Consider the following 21386-nt stretch of genomic DNA (forward strand, 5'->3'; position numbering starts at 1 on the left):
TTGAAAAGAATAGTTATTCCCTATTTCTAATTAGCAGCCTGGAGTTTACAACTACTTTATTCTTACTCCCAGACAATTTACTTACTGTTTTATTTCTCAATACATTTCTAATCAAGGAAATATGAACACAGGTTCAGAGAAAGCATAAAATTCACCTGTTTTTAAAGGCTTTTTAGAAAATCAGGTTCAAGGTTGCTCCAGAAAACACTGAACCCCATGCAAAGGTAGCAAGGATGTACATGCAAATAGAATTTTTAGAGCATAGGGGAATGCCCTCTGATGGTTATAAAATAAAATGAGGGTGTGGAATGTTGTGCTGGTGAGTTACTTCAGAAGCCTAAAATTTCCAATTTGGGTAACCTGTGTAAGATAATTTTTTGTACGTTTAGAAAAGTACTTTCAATACAAAGGAAAAGCTGGGAAGCCTAGATAGTTTGAAAATCTATTTTTCCCCTCTCTTCCAATTCACAAACTCCTACTCTCTCTGTTTCAGTAATTCAGGAAAATTGCATTGTATTCTTAGCAAGGTAAATCCTTATTCCTAGTACATTTCTACTCTGAGTCACCGGAACAAGCTTTTTTTTTTTTTATCATTGGCACAAGCTGTGCTGTAAGCCAGCATGCATTAAAGCATCTAAGGAAAGCATGGGACCATGAGTGAAGTGATGGGCACTGGCCTTGTCATTTCAGGAAGCCAGAGGGCCATTTTTAAGCAGGCTATGAGACACTGGGAGAAGCACACCTGTGTGACCTTCATAGAGAGGACAGACGAAGAAAGCTTTATTGTGTTCAGTTACAGAACTTGTGGGTAAGTAAACAAAAGCTTGGCCACCTTGGTAGAATCAGGAGGGGCAAACGACGCTGATGGCTCACGAGTCTTGAATTTTCTCTGTAAAACCAAGTACTTCCAAGGAGCTATAATATATAGGAACCCGGGGTTTGTCTGAAACTCCCCTGGCCCTGAATGATCTCACCATCCAACGTTAAAGCAGGTGGGTCAAGAGGGAGACTCCAGAAAGACAAGGGGTCTGGATGCCCTGTCACAGGAGCAACTGAAGGAATTGAGAGTGTTTCATATGGAGAAGTGGTTCTGAACCAATTTGACATCAGTGACCCCCTTGAGAATCTGGTGGATGTATATACGTGTAAAATTCCGCATGTAATTTTATGAGCTTACAGATTTCCTCAGGAAAACACAACAAATAACAAGGTAACTGGATTATGCCTACATTTATCCGTTATGCCAATAAATGTAAGTGTGATATACTCGGTTACTGACAGAAAAAAGCTTCTCATATTGGCTTCAAAAACTTAAACCTAACTACATGCTGTATATATGAGATAACTACTGAAGAAAATGACCCAGGAAGGTTTAAAAATAAAAGGAAAGAAAGCATACAGGCAAATGCTAACAAAAAAGAAAGCTGGGATCGCAAGTTTTGTTATAGACAAAGCATTTTTTGTTTTGTTTTTAAAGTGTTAAAAAAAAGGTGAGACTTTATAATGAGAAAGGGTACAAGCTCCAGTGAGAATATAACTGTCATAAATCTTTACGTACCAAATAGCATAGTATTAAGAGTCATAAAATAAACCCCAGGAACTCAAGGGGAGATTGACAGAAACACAACCAACAGGGGACTTTATTTCATTTCTGTCAACGCACATAGATCACTGTCAAGTTGACAAAAAAAAGTAGAGATTTATAGAGAACTAGAAAAAATATAATTAATAGAGTTATTTCTATGGGTAAACTAGATTCTATAACCTGATAGCACATCTTTTTTTAAGAGGCTATTGAGCGTTTATTGACACTGTCCATCTATTAAGCATTAAGAATACCTCAATGAATTCTAAAAGGAAGAAATCCCATTTATTCTCTAATTGCAAAGCTATGGAACTGGACATAGTAATATCATAACAAAAAATAAAATAAACTCCCCTGCATTACCTGGTAAATTAAAGGTCGCCCCTCTCCCCTCACAACTCTTAAGTCATAAAGAAATCAGGATTAAAATTATAAGATGTCTAGATAATGACAGCCTAGTTCAACATTAAAGAGATATGGCTAATTCTGGTTGAGTAGTTTAGTTGGTTAGAGCATCATCCCCATATGCCAAGGTTGTGGGTTTGATCCCCAGTCAGGGTACATACAGGAATCAACCATGAATGTGTAAATAATTAGAACAACAAATCTCTCTCTCTCTCTTTCTCTCTCTAAAAGTAAATTAGAAAGAAATTGAAAAATTGAGGGAAAACACTCTCTCCCTCAAAGCACCAAATGTAGAATTTTACAGATGAATTCTTTGAAACCTTCAAGAAACAGATTATTCTGGTACTATTTAAGCTTTCCAGAGCATAGAAAAAGAAGAACACTTCCTTCCAAATTACTTTTAAGGAACTATCAAAGCATTGTTACCCAAAAGTGACAAAGATAGTACCCCAAAAGAGAAAATTATAGACTCATCTGACAAAAATGGCCATGCCAAATCCTAACTAAAATATGAGCACAAAGTGTACAGCAGTGTGACAATAGAAGAGTGGGCTGCCAAGAATGTATATCTAAGGAATGCAAGGCTAGTTCAACATTAGGAAACCTGTTTTCATGACTCACCATATTGATAGGGTAAAGGAAAGAAGCCATATTCGTATCTCAGAAATGCTAAAGAAGCATCATCTGCACAATTCAACATGCATTTTTTGGGTTTGTTTTTTTCTAATATTTTTTAATGATTTCAGAGAGGAAGGGAGAGGGAAAGAGAGAGAGAGAAACATCAATGATGAGAAAGAATCACTGATCGGCTGCCTCCTGCACAACCCCCACTGGGGATCGAGCCCACAAGTGAGGCATGCATCCTTGACTGGAATCGAACCCTAGACCCTTCAGTTCTCAGGCTGATGCTCTATCCACTGAGCCAAACCAGCTAGGACAAGGGGTTTTGCTTTTAAAAAATAGCCAATGTAGCATAAGAATAGATATCAAGGATAAATCATATATATATATATATATATATATATATATATATATATATATCCTATATAATAAAAGCCTAATATGCTAAGTGTCCGACTGTTCATTCGACTCTTCGACCGGTTGCTATGATGTGCACTGGTTGGGGCAGATGCTGCAATTTGTAGGTTAGCTTGCTGCTAAGGTCCAGCTGATCAGGACTGGGTGAGACGGGCCGGACATGACCTGGAGCCCTCCCTCAGTCCCTCCCAGCCCTGATTGTGTAACGGGGGTCTCTCTGCCTGCCCTGTGCCCTCTCACAATCTGGGACTCCTCGGGGGATGTCGGAGAGTTGTTTTCAGCCTGAACCCCACAGGCCAGGCTGAGGGACCCCACTGGTGCATGAATCTGTGCACCAGGCCTCTAGTATATATATAATCTGTATGATGAGATAATGGCTATTTTAATTTCTTGTCTTATACCTTTCTATGTTAGGAATAATGATAAATATTAGTTGAAAAAATAATTGTGACCTTAAGGAGAGTCATCCCTAAGGCTCTTCTGATAACAGTACCAAGATGCATCTTTACAGAAATGCAGCTGCCTCCTTCCCCATCTCTTTTCCTTGTCATTGGTGATGGTCCAGCCAAGACTCAGAGTAGAAGGGTTGGGGAGTGTATGTGCTTTATTCCAGGGAGAGAGGTCATGGATTTTCAAGAGGATCCATGAGCACCAGAAAGGTCAAGAACCTTTGGAGGTTATTTCTGTATTGGGAGGAAAGTTGGACAACGAGAGAACCTTCAGTTCTAAAATTGTGTTTCTTTTAGACACACACGCACACACACACATTACACCCCTGCTGTTCCCTGACCTGCTGATTTGGGTATTTCTGCACTGTCCAGCTGTTGCTCCTATGTTGGGCGCCGAGGAGGAGGCCCACAAGCCATATCCATTGGGAAAAACTGTGACAAGTTTGGCATTGTGGCTCATGAGCTGGGCCACGTGGTTGGGTTCTGGCATGAACACACCCGGCCAGACAGAGACCAGCATGTCACCATCATCAGAGAAAACATCCAGCCAGGTAAGGTGCCTGTGTGGAGTTTGGGTGTTAAAAGGCCAAGAAGGTAGCATCCCCGGGGTCAGGCAGGAGTGAAGGAGAGAGGGTTTGCTGGGAGCTGACTAGCGCTCATTTCTAAGCATTGAGGCAGGGACTCCACTGTGCAGGCGTTTGCCACCAGCCTGTCACTGTCCATCTGTAGTTTTTCTTGGGAGGTCAATTACCATAGCTTGTAGCTTAGAGCAGAAGCAAAATGACTTTCCATGTTGTAAATGACAATGAAACCTAATTCCGTTTCCTAAAAGGAACAGAACCAACCACAACACTGTTGCAGGATCAAAGCTAAGCCAAAAAAAGAGTTCTGGTTGCTTTTATAAGAGTCATTTTTGCTGACTTAGGCAACCCATCTTTTTGAAACTGAAATACAATTAGGACATGAGTACAAATAAAAACAATATTTCTGCCCAGAAACATTCTTCCCCAAGGCAGATAAAATGTCTAGATTTGAAAAAAATACCTTCTCGTGTTAAATAATTTTATATAGAAGTTCACATTAACCGTGAACGTATCTGGTTGAAGAATATGGTTGCCTGAAAAATGCTTTCGAGAGTCTGAATTGTGAACTGTTTGGGATTGAACTGAACTCTGACTTGTTTTCTTTTGTTCCTTCAGTAGCAAGAGCAGAGTCCCCCCTCCCACCCCAATCAGATTGATAACTAACCCGTCTACAAACTTAGCGTAAGAGTTTGGAGTGGCATTTGGGGAGAGGTGTTGGGTAGTGGTGTTGGGAGGATATAGGGCTTATTCTAAGTTTCAAATTTCCAATCTTAAAAGCAGCTACAAGAACCACCACCAAGCCGGTTATTTGACTGATGGGGCCGACAGAGCTTTCGGAAGTCGCTATGGGCCCTCCTTCCCCCCTCTGCCTCCTTTCAGGTGCCTGCCTTGCTTTTCAAAGGCCTTAACAGAGTGTTGTGTCACAGGTCAGGAGTATAATTTCTTAAAAATGGAAGCTGGGGAAGTGAGCTCTCTCGGAGAGACATACGACTTTGACAGCATCATGCACTACGCCCGGAACACCTTCTCAAGGTCGGAATCTATGCTTCGCCTCGTCTGTTTTATTGTGCCTGCCACAGGCTTGGGTCGGATTCCTGGAGGTCTGCAGAGAGCGGGTCTCTGCATGCTCCTAGCACGGCTGGCGTGTCTGTCCTTGAAATACAGTGGCCGCTGGGCTGCAGTGAAATATAATCTAATCAGGCTCCTGCTAATAAGATTGAATCCCATTGTGAAGTGGGTGTTCCATCATGCCTAGTGTCACAAGCAGCAAACTGGAAAAGGGACATTATGGAGAGGCTGGCTGCCATCATAACCGAGACGCTCTGTGCCACATTTCCAATGGGTGGGGGATCTTCTAAAGCAGCAGTCACCAGCCGGTGGTCCATGGGCCACTGGTGGTCCGCGAGGTCCAAAAGGTTGGCAACCGCTGTTCTAAAGCCCGCCCTTGAAGTAGGCACTGTGGCGTTTACCAGTTCTCCTTGAGGAGGCTAGGTATATCGGAAGCTAGATCGTGTCAGAGCTGGGAGGGTGCTAAATCATGGCTTCATTTCAGAGGTGAAGAAAGTGAGGCTCCAGCCAGCTCAAGGGCACACAGGTAGCTGGGGTTGGCGTGAGAACAAAGATCCAGTTCTCCTGGCTGCTGGTCACATACGATGGTAGCTGAGATCCCCAAGTACAGCCAGACCCATTATTTATGGGCAGGATCTGTTTTGATGAGTTAGTGTTGTGCTGAACCAGGTGTTAAATATTTTCAATACTGCCCTGGCTTCTGGGCCATACCACTATTTTGTATATAGAAGTGCTCCCTGCCCCCAGAGGAGGTCCCTCAAAATCTCAGTTTCCAAACCAGCTGGAGGAAGCCTCAGATTCCCATATGGCAATGAATGCAGCCCTATCTGTCAGTCCTTCACCCATCTGTATCAGATAAATATTTAATAATAAATAATAGATAAGTTATAAAGCAATACAAAGAGTTATGACAGCTACAGAAACAAGACCCAAGTGACCAGCTTCTCACTTGGACCAACTTGACACTGGTCCCCTCATGAAATCAGTGCCACGTCTCCACTTGGCAGCCCGCAGCCCCTGGGGCTGATGTGGTGTGGCCCAGCTAGTCCTTGCTCCATTTCCCAAACCTGCCGGTCACCCAGGGCCCAACTCCCAAGCATCCGTCACTCTGACCTCTGATCCTCTGGGAGGCTACTGGCCTTTCCACTCCATGGGAGCTTAAAGTTCCTTAAGGACAAGCTGGCAGACTGCAGGACTCTGGAGACCCAGGCTCTAGAACTCGCATGACATCCCTTCTGTCACATTTTATTGGCCAGATCAAGGGACAGAGCCAGCCCAGATTCAAGTGATGGAAAAATAGATACTACCTCTTCATATGGGGAGTGGCAACTTCACGTGGCAAAGGGATGTGGATATCAGGAGGCATAATTCATTATTTTGTCTACCACAACTACCTCTCACCTCTGCCCCAGCGTTCACAGAGGTTCTGGCAAATCTATTTCATAGCAAGCTGATGCCTGCATTGCCCTGTCTGCAGTTTTCTGCATGGATCTTCAGAAAGCTCCTTTGTTCAGAGGGATGTTTATCAATGGCATCCTTACTGGTGGACTTTCCTGCCCACTTTTTGTCAAAGTTTTCCCACTCCCTAACTCCCTGTCATTACTTCTGCTCACATGTCCCCTGTAAAAGAGCAGAAAATGGTCCATAGAACATTTACTCATCTGGGAGGCAGATGCTATTCCTGCTGATGGGAAACCCAATCTTCGTGTGTCTTTACGACTGAGCTGTCTTCTTCCAACTTTATTCCCTTGAGTTTATTGCAGCTCCTCCCCCTCCCGTTGGTTGGACCGGGGCTGTGGGTAGTGGTGTCTTTGGAGGACTTGTTGGGCGAGGGTCCAGGAGATAAGGAGACAGTTCTCTGGTACAGTGTTGTCTTTGTTTGGAGAATTCTGAGCGGAGAGTTTTATTCCCTAAAAGGCATCTGCCAAACCTTTCCTTAGTTTAGCAGAATGTCAATGCTAAGAGTTGTCCTACATAAAGCGGGGGGCGGGGAGCATTACTATGGTGGTTTATACAGGGGACATCTCTTGTTGTAAACATCTTCCAGAACCTACCACCTTGCTGGTGGCTCAGGATGTGCTGGGGTGGGGATGAGACAGGGGTGGGGAGGGGGAGGGGGAGGGCAGGGGGTACACCATGCCCAAAGCATGAAGGTGTGCATAGAGCCTGTACACAGCTGGGCATCCTGATATCCACTTGTCTGTTTTGGTCATTTTAGACTTTATTTGCGTGGGAGTAGAAGAAGACATTAATGTTAAAAGGGACTGCTGAGACCATCTAGGCCAATCTCTTACTGTTCAGAGAAGTAAACTGAGGCTCAGAGAGGGGAAGGGACTTGTCCGAGCTCACTCGGGTGGCAGAGCCAGGCCTTACATAGAAATCTCTAGGCCTGGGCTCTCTCGAGTACCCCTACTTCTCTTCATTCATCTCACTTTCTATCTGATTACCCCTCTTGCCAGCGAGTCCCCCAAACTCCAGTCCCCACTTTTACCAGCTCATCGAGCACTTCCTGACCATCCCCTGGCAGTCTCACATTGTACAGATTCCCATGAGCTCTCTGCAGCCTCTCCAAGACTTGTCCATGCTCAGCACTGCCCATTGCACAACTCCAGGGGGCACCACTCACACCGTCATCTCTCTGAATGGTGTTCCTTGCAGTTTTGCAGCATGGTGGCCCTGGGCCTGAACCTGTCAAGAGCTTTGTGGAAATGCTCAATAAACATCAGTAAGGAAAGCCCTTGGACCACTGGGCTAGGGCATATTTTTAAACTTGGCAGAGTCATTTTCCCACTGGAAAGGGAGCAGGCAGCTGATGAAATGGAATGCTCAAATGCCAGCACAAGAGCTGGGCAGGGAGGAGGAATGTCGATGGGGTTATGGGCAAGGAAATGAAGACTGTAAATCCCAGCGCGGACGCCTGACAGCCCTGACTTTTCTCTCTCCTTTCTCTCGCTTTTTTTTCCTCCTGTAGAGGGGTTTTCTTAGACACCATCCTCCCCCGCCGAGATGACAGTGGCGTCAGGCCAACCATTGGCCAGCGCGTGCGTCTCAGTCAGGGAGACATCGCTCAAGCCAGGAAGCTGTACAAGTGCCCAGGTAACTGAACCCTCGGAGTCCCAGGGCCCCCAGAGCGTCCCCAAAGCACGACTCCACTGCTCTTTGCAAACATTCCCCTTGGCTGGGAAGACAACTTGGGGGACCTGGAGAGATGACCTCTGGCAGCTGTGATTCCTAATGTGCTGCTGTTAGGAGGAGTGAGGTGGTACAGAAAGCCCAGATGGTGAGGTGGTTGCCCGCAGGGAGCTGAAGAGTAGGCCTTGGAGCCCACAGCTTAACCTGTGGGACGCTGCAGAGCTCTGGCCAAGCCCTGATGTTCAGAAGAGGAAGGAGGCTTTGTAGAACCACAGTGCACCCCATAGCGGCAAAGGCGCCTCTCCTTTCTATGGGAGTAAAGGGTGTGTTTTGGCAAAACAAGAGGCAAGGGTGATGCAGGAAGACCGAGCATGAAGGAGAATGCTCTTGGAAGGTGGGAGTCAGCTTCCCAAACCCTGGAAGGTGGAGGGTCCTCAGGGCTGTAAGTGAGGTCATTTCTGTGGTCTTGGGGCTCTTCTAGAGGCCATCCAGGGTGCCGTCCAGGGTGCTGGCCAGTGGCCCTCAGTCTGCCATTGAAGTCTGGGCAGTACACTGGGTTCTGAGCAGATGCCCACTTCTCTGCCAGCTCAGAAGCCTGCTCCCCTTGAATTTGCCCTCTTGTTTGTCTTTTGTCCCCTTGACTTCAGCATCATCACACCCCCTGCTGCCTGGGCGGGGTCAGCTCATATCGACCCCTTTAAGCTGCTGAACTTGAATGCAAAGCATTGGTTACCACAGCCAAGTTTTTACCACTGATGGGACAATGCATTGCAGCTTTTGGGGTGGAAAAAGGAAACTCCATTACCAACAGGCCCAGGAACCTTTTTCAACCCCCCGGACCAGGCACACAGTTGATCATGGGACAGAATATTTGAAATAGGGGCCATCTTAGACTATCTGGGTTATCACATCGCCCTCAGCAGCAGGGTCACGGGGCTTTGCTCCATCATGAACCTCTAGGAAATAAGTTCAGCCAGCTATTACTCATCTGGGGGTGCATTAGGGCTGCAGTACAGGACACACATATCATGTATCCTTGCTGAATTGAAAGAGAAACCTTATAGCATTCCCTGGGAAATGCCATAGTATTTATTTAGTTATAATGTATATGCCTCTTACTTCCCAAAAGGATTCGAGGCAGCTGGTAGATACCATGGAGCCATACAGTAACGTATCTGTTCCCGCAGAATGTTGATGATTATTCTGAAATAATTTCCATGGAGCCCTCGGGGGTGGTGACTGCCAGGCATAATCCTCGTGATGCCTGGCAGTTGTTCGGTAACATGATATTGAAGCCCCGATATCCAGGACTTCCTGAGGTGAGGATGGGCCGCTCTCCAGCTACCCCTTCCTGCAGCTCCCAGGAGTTTCAAGCAGTAGCTGAAAGCGAGGGTGGTTGCCGTGCAGAGTCTGAATTGCACTCAGGAAAATGTGCATAAGGAGCTCTTTCCCACGTTTTGGGGGTGTCCCCATAAAAGCAGGGGCCCCCAGCAACCCAGTGTCTATGTCTTTGGGGTCCGAGTCCCGGGGAGTCAGGGGAATATGAAACCTGCAGTGTCCAAGCTTACTCATCCAGGTATGAGGACAAATTAGGGAAATATTTTCACATACATAAGGGCTAGGTTTTAGACTCATGGCCCAGCAACCCTCAAACATTCAAGACCAGGATGGCCTCTTGTAGAGTGTTCCTACTTTCCAGTCCTCTGGTCATTTTTTTTTTCCTGTTTTCTTGACTATTTGGTAGCTCATTTAGAGGTGGGTAGCAGGCAAAGAAGAGGCAAGGTTGAAGCTAATAGCTGATATGAAAAAAGCTTTTTAAAGCTTTTTTTTTTTTTTTTCTTTTTGTGTTACCTACTTGGGCTTTCATATCCTTTCTGCCACAGACGTTGTTATTGGTAATTGCAAGGCTGCTATGGGGGGAGCACTCACCATGTGCCAAGCATCGAGCTGATCCAGTTCATTTAGTGCAGATGAGTTCATTAACTTTTGGGGCAGGCCACACCCATTTAACAGATAAGAAAACTAAGGCCACCACCACACATCCTGCTGGAGAGCTGAGATTCAAACCCAGCTCTAGGCATACTCAATCCTGAGAGCCTCAGAGGTATTCCTGGGGTGTTCCTTTTTGGTGCCCAGACTCTATTTTCACTTTTATTCGCCAGGAAGATGCCAGTGGGCCTGGCACACTTCTCGCCAATGCGTTCTGAAGGCTATGGCTAGTAAAGGGGTGTGTCTGCTCAGCAGCCCTGTAGAGGGCGCTCTGCGGCGGAGTGTGTGTGTGTGTGTGTGTGTGTGTGTGTGTGTGTGTGTGTGTGTGCGCCTGAATCGTGGTTGTCCTTTTGCTTGTGCAGCATGTGGGGAGACTCTGCAGGACACCACGGGGAACTTCTCTGCACCTGGCTTCCCAAACGGCTACCCTTCTTATTCCCACTGCGTCTGGAGGATATCGGTCACTCCAGGGGAAAAGGTAGGAACTTCAGGAAATGACATAACAGTCTTGGAGTTGGATGACGTGTGAGGAGTTATTATTAATAGGAGTAATAACAGCTGCTATGTTGTGGCCACCTACTGTGCGCCAGGCGCAGTGCTAGCTTGCTTAATGTTATTTCCTTCTGGGCTTTTCAGCCAGCCTCCCTGACACAGACGGAATCCTATATACTAAATGTCCATAAGAGTGATAAGTCAAGCCCGCGGTGTGTAAAACAAAGTAAGTTCTATCCCTTTACCTTGATAAGCGCACCATCAGAATGCCCTGGAAGGTGAGGAGCCAATTGAGAATGTCTCAAAGTGCTGCTCTGGCAGGTGGCAATATGGGGAGAGCTAGATACCAACCCACAGCTGCCCTCTCCTCCTCCCAGCCCTAGTCCCGTCTCAGGAGCATCCAGGCGGACCCCTCAGCCCACACGCCTGAGCACCCTTCACTCTTGCCTTGCAAATAGCCATTGCTTGGCTGCCCTTCCAGTGGGAGTGGACTGCCCAGGTGTGCTGTCTTCCCCCGGAAGGATGGATCCAGGGCAGAGGTCCTTGCATGTCCTGGAAGTGGACTCAGGGGCTGTTTGGACAGGGAATCCTGGGATTCTGGGCTCCTGGTGTGAGGTCTAGAAGCTGGACAAGCTCTAGGTGGGCATGTTCCTTTAGCTCTGAAGACCATGACTCTTGAGAGCTAAGCCTAGGGCAGGGGCCTCTTTTGCCCTCATCCAAGGAGGTATGTTCACGACCCTATTGCAATGTGCATTTCCATACACCCACTTATATGGACATGCAATCTGAGGCTCAGACCTTTTCTAAATTACCCAAGTTCACAGTAAGATATAGAACTGAGAACTGGGCCTCCGCAGTTCAAAACGAATTTTCTACATGACGCCTCTCTACAGTTCAAGTTATCTCAAAAATAGATGCAGCTATCTTTGAAATGTTTGCTCTGTCATACCTGTCGTAGCTTGTCTCACAAATTATAATGCTGGTTTACTGGGATGCCCGCTTCTAAACTCACCGAGGACAGAGATTGTTCACCTCCAGCACCTAACATAGCCCATCACCTAACATAGCCCAGCACTCAACCCATGGTACAGAGTCACACAATAAGTATTTGTTGAATGAACGTGTGGACAGATGAGTGGCCACATGAAAAACCTGCAGCTGGGGGTGCAGTGAGAGGTCTTGGAATTTTTCAGGTGCCCATAGCCAACTTACAAGTATTCCAAATTCATAACATTAACAGATGTTCATTTAAATGTCACTTTAAAGATAGTGTGAAAACTAGAGAGAAATAATGGCTCGGGATGATTGGCAGCATTTTCTGTGTACTGTTCTTAGCATATTATGTAGAGACTCTTGTTTAATCCTCACAAGTTCATGTGGAAAGTGCTGATACCACACCCATTTTGCAGGTGAGGGAATGGACCTGCCCAAGGCTACTCAGTTTGTGGCAGAATTGATAGCTGAGCCCAGGCAATTTGACTCTGAGAGCCAGGATGCTTAACTGTCTTCCTATATAATTCCACAAAAGGGACAGGCTAAGACATTTGAACATGCATTCACACACACACACACACACACACACACACACACACACACACTCACACTCACACATGCACACACCCTTCCTCTGGCTCTAGAGCCTGAGAAACTCTAGAACTGTCCACCTTGGGTGAATGTGCCATCCCCATGCCTGCGGGGGCAGCAGTGGGAGGGAGGCAGGAAGGAGGAGGAGAAGGAGGAGGAAGGGGTCTTGTAATCCCCAAATTGTTGAATTGCCCCTGTGTAGCAGCGGCTCTGTAATGTGTTTGAACTGTGTAAGATTTCGCCCAGCCTTAATTATTATTGCTAACTGGGGGCAGGGAGAATACATATCACTGAGATTCCTGCACCAATTATTTCAATTTCTGCTTCACCCAGCCTTCCCCAGAGCTGCTAGTAATTAGCAAACTTGATTGATTCGCATTATCACCTCCTGTTCGTCACCTCTTCCCCTATGGTCTTTATGGCTCACTAACATACTTAAAGTAATTAGCCTGAATAATTATCCCATTCATTCAGATCATGAATGTGTTACCAAGGAATTTGTAATAACATTTCCTTTCTGAAATTTTAAAAAACAAAGGCTACAGAACTATATTGCAACCAGCTAGCAAGCACTCCCGAGCCAGTCCACTTGGACATAAGCACTGAAGGGGGATGCGAGGGAGTGGAAGGTACAGTTTCTGTCTTCAGGAGACTCAGAATTTAGTTAGGCTCCTCCACACCCCTGGGGAGTCTAATGCAATTGAAAGAGGAGCATTTGCTTGGCACCAGTATTGTTTTTTATTGTATTTTTGGTTAATTGTCACCCGAGGATATTTTTTCCATTGATTTTTAGAGAGAGTGGCAGGGGGGAAGGAAGAAGAGAGAGAGGAAGAGAGAGACACATTAATAAGAGAGAGACATCAATTGGTTGCCTCCTACACACTCCCAGATAGGGTTCAGGGATCACACCTGCAACCCAGGTTTGTGCCCTTGACTGGGAATTGAACCTGAGACTCTTCGGTGCACGGGCTGACGCTCTAACCACTGAGCATACCTGCCAGGGTGGCACCAGTATTTTTTTTTAAGCTTCTGAGGTGATTCTATGTGCAAGTAGGGTTGAGAACCACTGGTCTAGTTTCAAAGAGCAACATCTCTCTCTCTCTCTCTCTCTCTCTCTCTCTCTCTCGCTCACACACACATACACACACACACACACACACACACACACACACACACACTACAACACAGGAGAGGAGCTGGCCTGTTATTTTCTGGTACTGACTCTTCATTTCCTAGGAGGGCTCAGGGCTTTGTGGACAAAGGCGCTCCTCGTCCTGAGACCTGAACATTGGGTGTGAGGCATAGCCCCATACACCCTTTGCACAGTTTCCTGTGCCAGCCCCTCAACAACGCAGTGGCGTGCATGGTGTTTTATAGATGAGAGACTAAAGGTCCAAGAGCACAAGTATTTTCCTGAGATCCCAAAGCTAGTGAGTGGTGGCGCTAAGAAGAAATCCAGATCTGCCGGACTCTAAAACACTTGCTCTGGGATCACTGTGAGAAGAAGAGGGGAGAGTTCCAGAGAGGGAAAGGCTGTGTCCCTGCGGGTGTCAGAGAAGGACTCAGGGAGGGGGAGGGGCTCTTGAGCGGGGCCTGGGGAGGGTTCCCTTTGTGTGGCTATATTAGGGCACACTGAGAGATAAGGTCACCTATTAGGATGGGCACTGGAGGGTCTGGAAGGTAAGCAGTGACTTTAATTTATGAGATGGGGGCAGAGGGAGCCACTGACGTTTTCTGAGCAGAGGAGGGCTCTAGCAAACATGAGACAAGAGTGCAAGATGGATCTAGAAGCCCTACTGTGTAGACTGGAGGTGGGCACAGCAGGGGTGGTGCAGGAGTCCACCCAGCAGGGCAATGCAGGAGGAGCTGTCGAAGGGGCCTGGAGACTGCCTTCAAGCAGGGGCCACAGACACCTTAAAGGAAAAGAGTCTGTCAGCATCGGGATAAACAGTAGGGGAAAAGTAGAGATAACACCAGGGTGTTGCACCTGAGCAATTGGGGCGATGGTGTCACCTCCAGACAGGAAAGCTGTAAGGGAAGTGCTTTGTTTTGAGGTGGCCTCACCGTTCATGGGGAGTGAAGAAGACAAGAGCCGGCAGAAAAGAGAGACAGTGGAGAGAGGACAGGCTAGTGCGGCAAAACCAGAGAGGAGAGGCTCACAGCAGAGGGCCCACGGAGAACAAAGACAGGTAGATAACAGTCTGTTCTGTTTGGCCAATGGGGCACTGGAACCTTTGACCTGCAGCCCTCCAGCCCAGGGGTTTACTTGGAGACCAGGGACTGGGGCTGTTTGAATATAAACTAAAGTGGGAGGATGAAGATGCAAGAGAGAGTTGAACTGAGGGAGAGAAAGGTTCCCCAGGTGGGAAAAGGAGTAGGATCAGAGGTGCAGGGGATGGAGCAGGGCTGCCCTCAGCGGGACCCTGCAGAGCAAGAAGACCCGAGAAATCATGGAGCAGGGACACGCTGAGCACAGTCAGCGACAACGTGAGGGCGGGGCTGGACGAGCCCCGGATGCTCAGTGCAGAAGGCACCGGCAACCTGCACGGTGGGATCCATGGGGGTGATGGGAGCGGGGAAGTCTGAACTCTGGGTCATCTGCCAGCGGAGCCCTGAGCTGGAAGGATTGCGGTGGGGACCAGGGCCAGTTCATGGGAGCAGCGCCTGTGTGTAGGGTCACCCAGCCCCTGCACCAGTGGGGACAAGGTGTCCACTGAATGGCCTCAGGATGTGCAGAAGAACTGGAACCTTCCTTTCCAGTCCAACTGATCCCCACCTCCCAGCCTTCGCTCCTTCTCATTTCCCCTCTGCTTCCTCGTTCCAGACACACACACTCAGGGAACTGGGCTGGGTGTACATACAATGCAGTGAGGTCTGCAGGCACGTCCTTGCCTTCGCTCATGTCACCCCTCTCACCAGAATGCTTTCACCCTATTCCTCGGCCCACGGGACCCTTGTTCCCCTTAGATTAAATGCCACCTCCTCCAAGAAGCCTTCTACAGGGTCACCGGGCAGAATTCAGTTCTCTCTCCTTGGGCCTCCTCAACACCCTTCCTGCCTATTCCTCTCTTTGCAGCATTTATTCATGCTGTTCTAATTGGCTTGACACACCTTCCCTTCCCTCTCTGTCTGAGATCCCTAAAGGCAAGAACCCTGTCTTTCTGATCTTTGTCTCGATAGGCCAGCACAGACTGGCACACAGTAGGTGGAATGAATGAATGAACAAGCGAGCAAACTGTAGGGAGGCTATTAGACACACCACACCCCAGAGGAGTGAGGTCATGGCCGAGGGGACATTGATCACGGAGGTGCTCAGATGCACTCAGGCTAACCCCAGGCCCTTTAGAATGATTGATGATGTTATAAGATCTTTTCGTATCTCTGAACTTCATTGACCCCTTACCTCCTTCCGCATCCCCAGGCTCAATGCATCCTGGCCCAGCTTTAATGCATCTTGCTTTCTGTAAACCACCTAGTGACTTCAAAAGCTCGACTTATTCCCCAGACGGAACCGAAGGACCCATCTCCTCTGTTTACCCCCCATCCTGCTTAAGGTTTATTATTTAATGTCACGCGGTTTCCTGTGAGTGTGTTTTTGAGAGGACGCTCCGACTGTGGTCTGAGAGCTCTGTATGCTAAGGGGTAACGTGAGAACACCGGTATGCGAGATGAGTCTTTCAAAACTCCTCAGGCTTTGTTGCCAAAACTTACTTTATGGTAACTCTTTACAGATCGTCTTAAACTTCACGTCCATGGATTTGTTTAAAAGCCGCCTGTGCTGGTACGATTACGTGGAGGTCCGGGATGGTTATTGGAGGAAAGCCCCCCTGTTGGGTGAGTTGACTTAAGAAAGCCTTGAGAGAGGAGTGATCGGATGTTCTGTGTGATGCTGTTAATGTTTGCAAGGGTCCATCCAGACGGAGTCACAGGAAGCTCTCAAGGGTCTGTGTCATTGTAAAACTCTGAACATTCCATTTGGCCACACATGTTAAAAGCTTTTAAAACTGTGAATACCCTTTGACCCAGCAATTCCACTTCTTGGAATTTGTCCTGGAGAACTAATTAAGGAAGTGTGCAAAGCTCTAGCTACAGGGATGCTCACTGAAGCAGGAAGAATCGAAAACAATTTACATGTTCAACAGCAGGGGCTAGCGGAATAAATTTATGATTCATCCTTTCAATGGAAAACTATCCAGCCATTAAAAATAAAGTTGGAGGTGACCCTTTATTGATACAGAAAGGTGTTCATTTACATTGTTTCACCAAAAACGGTATGACAAAATAGAATATGCAGTAGGATTCCATTCTAACAAAAAGTACATTTCTACGTTTATTATGCTGGCACTGTAAACTCAGATGCCTTCAGAAATTAGGTGTAAAAGAGGGAAGTGGGGTTAGTATGATAAAACAAGGCGTGGAGGGGAGTGTGGCAAACTGAACAGTGGATATCCTGACCAAAATGGCCTAAGTCATTGTGTGGGCTGGATTCACCTGGAAGAAATCATCCTGTGATCTACAATGTGAATATCAAATAGGATTATAAATATAAATAAATTACACAGAGTGGTTATTTCAGGATGATGGAGTATTTACTCTGTTGTTGCTCCTGGTTTAGCTCTACTTTCTAATTTTTCTTTAATGAGCATGTAGTAGTTTGGAGAGATGAACGTACACAAACTCATACATGGGAAGGCAGCTTGGACCCCTGAGTGAGAAGCAGTGGGCAGGGTGCATAAAGAAGAAGGTCAGTCCATTCAGGATTGGTCACCAGAAGAGAGCTGCCTCAGGGGTGACCAGGGAAGATTAACGTCATAAGGAGGAATAATGGCTTTGGTGCCCGGGGAGTAGACATGAGGAATCTCCCAGGAATAGCAGCCGTGGTGGAGACAGAGAAGCAGATCACAAATGTCCTCATTTTTAGAGTGGTCTGTAGGGTGGGCTTCTGGTCTGTAAGTCTAAGCTCTTGGTGAGAGCTTGGTCCTTGGCTTATGTTCACATGGACAGAAAGGCCACCGTGTTATGCTGTGAACTGCCTGAGAGTGAGCTGCTGTAGGGACAGCTGACTAAGGTGGAAGCAGGAAAGAGAGAAGAGAGCTAAGCTGAGGAGTTGCACAGCCAGGCTGAGCCTGACGTCGTGTCCGATTCGGGAGTAGGTCAGAAGAGACGGAGCCAGAAGCTTTGGCTGGATCCCAGGGGGCCTGGCGGTTTTAGGCTTCGTATGACCAAGGGGTCTCAGCCAGGTCAGCTACCATCTGGAAGAGCCCACAAGCCCCCTCTGTCCAGAGGGCCATGAATTTAAATTCTTAGAGGTACAAATAGGTAGGAAGTTGTGTCCACGGGTGCTCTAGCAAGAAGCCAAGGCAGGCTCTGAGTGGGGGTCCCAGGCTCCCAACACAAGGAGGAATCAGGTAGTTAGCAGTCCAGGTAAGCAAGCCAAAAAAGGATCCCCGGGCCATGAATACACAGTGTGTACACCGCAGGGCACATGGTCATGCCGCCCGAGGGCAGGTCGGAGGCTGTCTGCCCTGGGTTCCTGCCTCCTGTCTAATGTGAGCAGACGTGATGTATGCTAGCAGCCCAAGGGAGGCATGGCTTTACCTGTCACACTGACTGGATGTGGTAAAACAACAGAGGCTGCATTCCTGATGGCAGAGGCTCCTAATCCAGGCTGCACACCAGCATCAGCTGGGGAGATTTCTGAGTACAGATTCCTGGGAGAATATTGAATCGGAATTCCTAGGAGCCGGGTCAGGGAATGATCCCACCTACCTACAAATGCATGTACATGTGCTTGTCTAGTACCAAGTACACCAGATGCATTTGGTATCCTATATTATAAAAGGTAATATGCAAATCATCCCCTCGACCGAGAGTTCAACCAGGAGTTCAACCAGGAGTTTGACCAGGGGGAGGGGCTGGCCAACCAACTGCCTGAGGCCTCTCTCCCCAGCCAGCCCAGCCTGATCAGACCCCACCTGTGCATGAATTCGTGCACCGGGCCTCTAGTTATCTTATAATTAAAACTAGAGGCCCGGTGCACAAAATTTGTGCACAGTGGGGGGAGGGTCCCCTCAGTCCAGCCTGCACCATCTCCAATCTGGGACCCCTCAGGGGATGTCCGACTGCCGGTTTAGGCCCAATCCTTGGGACCGCTGGCTCCTAACCGCTCACCTGCCTGCCTGCCTCATCACCCCTAACTGCCCCCCTGCCCTGCCGGCCTGGTTACCCCCAACTGCCCTCCCTGCCGGCCTGGTCGCCCCACGTAGCCCGCTGCTCGGTCGTTTTGTCGCCCCTCACTAACCCCCCTGCTGGCCAGGTCGCCCCACGCAGCCCGCTGCTCGGTTGTTTGGTTGTCCCTCACTAACCCCCCTGCCGGCCTGGTCGCCCCATGCAGCCTGTTCGGTTGTCTGTTTGGTTGCAATGGTCACTTAGGCTTTTATATAGATAGATAGTAAAAGGAGCAGTTACATGAGAACATGGAATCACACACAGACTCCTCAGCCTGGCAGGGACCTTAGAGTCACTTATCCCGCATCCTTAGGGAAAAACCACGCTCCCCAAGTGTGGGCCAACTCTCGAAGGCCACACCACCTGCTAATGGCTGAGGTCAGACCGGAACTTAGATGTCCTGGTGATGGGGAGAGACTGTACCTGAGAAGGGTCTCCCCCTAGGATTGCTAGGTAAAATGTACCATTCACTGTTTATCTGAAATTCAAATTTAACTGGGCTTCCTGTATTTTTGTTTGCTAAATCTGGCAACCCTATCCTCCCCCAGGAGTGGGATAGACTGAAAGGGCTCAGCAGGAGGAAGCTCTCTGCTACTGAAGTTCCCCAGAGAGGGCCCAGGCACGCACCAGAATGGGCATGGCGGAGGGATAGCCACTCACTCCCTTTTCTTGAAAGAACAATTTTCTCACTGCAGATCCTGGTCTTTTTGGCTGCACTTTCATAGATTAAATGGGGCTTTTTCTGTTCTTTGATGTTGTTGGTGATGGTTTGTTTTGTTTTGGGTGGGCTTATATTTTACACACTTTTGCAGTGTGTGTGTGTGTGTGTGTGTGTGTGTGTGTGTGTGTGTGTGTGTGTGTCTTGCAGCCAAGACATGGCCCGGTGCCTACAACCATTCTTCATTCACAGGAATCCTCCTTTGCCAACTATTTGGCCCGCTCTGATGTTTCCAAATGCAGTTGTTAGTGAACTTTTGTGTTTGGAACAAGTGCATTGTGTGGGCCGAGCTGGTCCCTGGGAGGGGTCAGTGCCATGAAATCTGCCGGGAGGAGGCCGGTCAATGCCCCTTTGGCAGGAGGGAGAGCGGATTAGGGTGAATTGTGAAAGTATGCATCTCGCTCTGAAAAACTGTGCATTGCATATTTTCCCAGGGCAGTGTGTGAAAATCCAGGCATAATGGGTGCATAACTTTTTATGAATGAACCCTTTATGACGCCCCATGGAGCCTACTTGTCGTGCACTCATCTGCATTTCCTCTCTTGATATCCTTATTAAACTCCTCCTCCAAAGCCAGGAACCAGATTGCAATTTAGGAATTTGACACCTTTTCTCTAGTCCAATTTCTCTCCAGCCTGTTAAGTCTCCTTGGAAGGAGGCTGTTTGGGACCTGGGTTTTCACAGCGTGATTAAAGAGAAATGTAAGTAGATTGAGAACATTTCACGGCTGGTTAAAGATATCAAATTGGTTTTTCAGTTTCAGGGGTCACTTATGAGATGGCACCTAAAATGGGGAGGAAGGTGGCCGCATGGAGCACTCACCCAGCTATCTGAAATGCCATCCTGTTAATTGGATTCCCTCCCTTACTTCTGCAGAGGAGTGACTCTAACAATGTACTCTTGTGTGCAGAACTGTCCTTGAGTATTCTCTACCACCACAATGCACACAAAAGCCCTTTCTCCTCCTTTCCCTGAAGTGGGGAGGGAAGTTCAGAAAGGCCAGGCTGGCCAATCAGTGTCGCGTGGCCCCACTACTGGGCTCCCTGGGCAGGGGCAGCCTCCCAAATGAGCAGAAACGAGTCCAACAGCCGAGCCGCCTGGCATTGCCACAGGCTTGCTTTACGGTTGAGACTTTGATCTTCACTCCCATATGTGCTTCCAAAATGGGAAGTGGAAATGATGTTTACATTCTCAGAACAGACTGATGTTTACTGATCCAGAAATGCCAGCATTTAGAATTGTACTTTAAACCGGGAAGTTCCTTTTGATGGTGGTGATGGTGGCGATGGTGATGATGGTGAAAACGGTGAACCTGATGATGAAGGTCAAGGTCTCAGACTGCCACGGTTCAAACCCTGTGTTTACTGACAACTTAGAGTGTAACTCAGCTTAAATTCTCCAACCCTCAGTTTTCTCATAAATGAGATTAATAGTAGTACCTAATTCAGGGGGGGAGAGAGGGTGCAATTAGCTAATCCGTGTAAAATGCTTAGTGCAGTGCCTGGTATAAACATGCTCAATAAAAAGGGGGTTTTTATTAGTACCATTTTGGTGAAGAAGAGAATGTTGAGACATTAGTCCAGGGACACTGTAGAGGGTTCTAGTTAAGAATCACAAGTGACCTGAGGAGAGACATAGAAATAAGTTGTAATTTATCCTACTGAGTCTAGCTCTGCCAAGGCCATAAAATACACCTTGGTCTGTAACCCCTACCTTCTCCGGAGGACTGAGCAGAGACTGGTCCGGTGGCCCTGCCGTGGGTGGTTTATCACGTCCGGTTGGGTTCTTAGGCAGCAAGACAGTGGCAGTCCCTCTCTCCTTTGGAAACAGTCCCCAGCGGCTGTGACAGCTGGGGCTTTAAAAGGAGCGTTTGGACTTGACCCTTGGGCTAGGCTAAGAAGGAATTCCTTGTGAACCAGCGTTGCCCAACTGCGGCCCAGCGGCTGCAGCCCCTCACTGGTAAGCAATACTTCCCCACGCTTGCGTATTCTTTTCCAAGAACTAATTGACACTAATTGGCCATGGCAGAGGAGCCATTATCGAAAATTTATAGGCTTCTCACAGATTTTTCCTCGCTGAATTCTTGGCAGCAGTTTCAGCTCATTGCGCTAATA

At 47.7% G+C, this 21386-nt stretch overlaps 1 protein-coding gene across 1 annotated transcript in view; it reads left to right on the forward strand.

Moving 5' to 3' along the window:
* Positions 1-21386, forward strand: part of TLL2 (tolloid like 2) — a 97484-nt gene that overhangs the window by 50246 nt on the left and 25852 nt on the right. The window contains exons 5-10 of the mRNA XM_080641231.1: positions 691-808; positions 3850-4028; positions 4988-5093; positions 8101-8225; positions 10613-10728; positions 16058-16160. Of these exons, the coding sequence (XP_080497357.1) occupies positions 691-808; positions 3850-4028; positions 4988-5093; positions 8101-8225; positions 10613-10728; positions 16058-16160 (747 nt within the window). The remainder of the gene's footprint in view (positions 1-690; positions 809-3849; positions 4029-4987; positions 5094-8100; positions 8226-10612; positions 10729-16057; positions 16161-21386) is intronic.

The sequence above is a fragment of the Plecotus auritus genome (genome assembly GCF_963455305.1).
Source record: "Plecotus auritus genome assembly, chromosome: 9".
NCBI lineage: Eukaryota > Metazoa > Chordata > Mammalia > Chiroptera > Vespertilionidae > Plecotus > Plecotus auritus.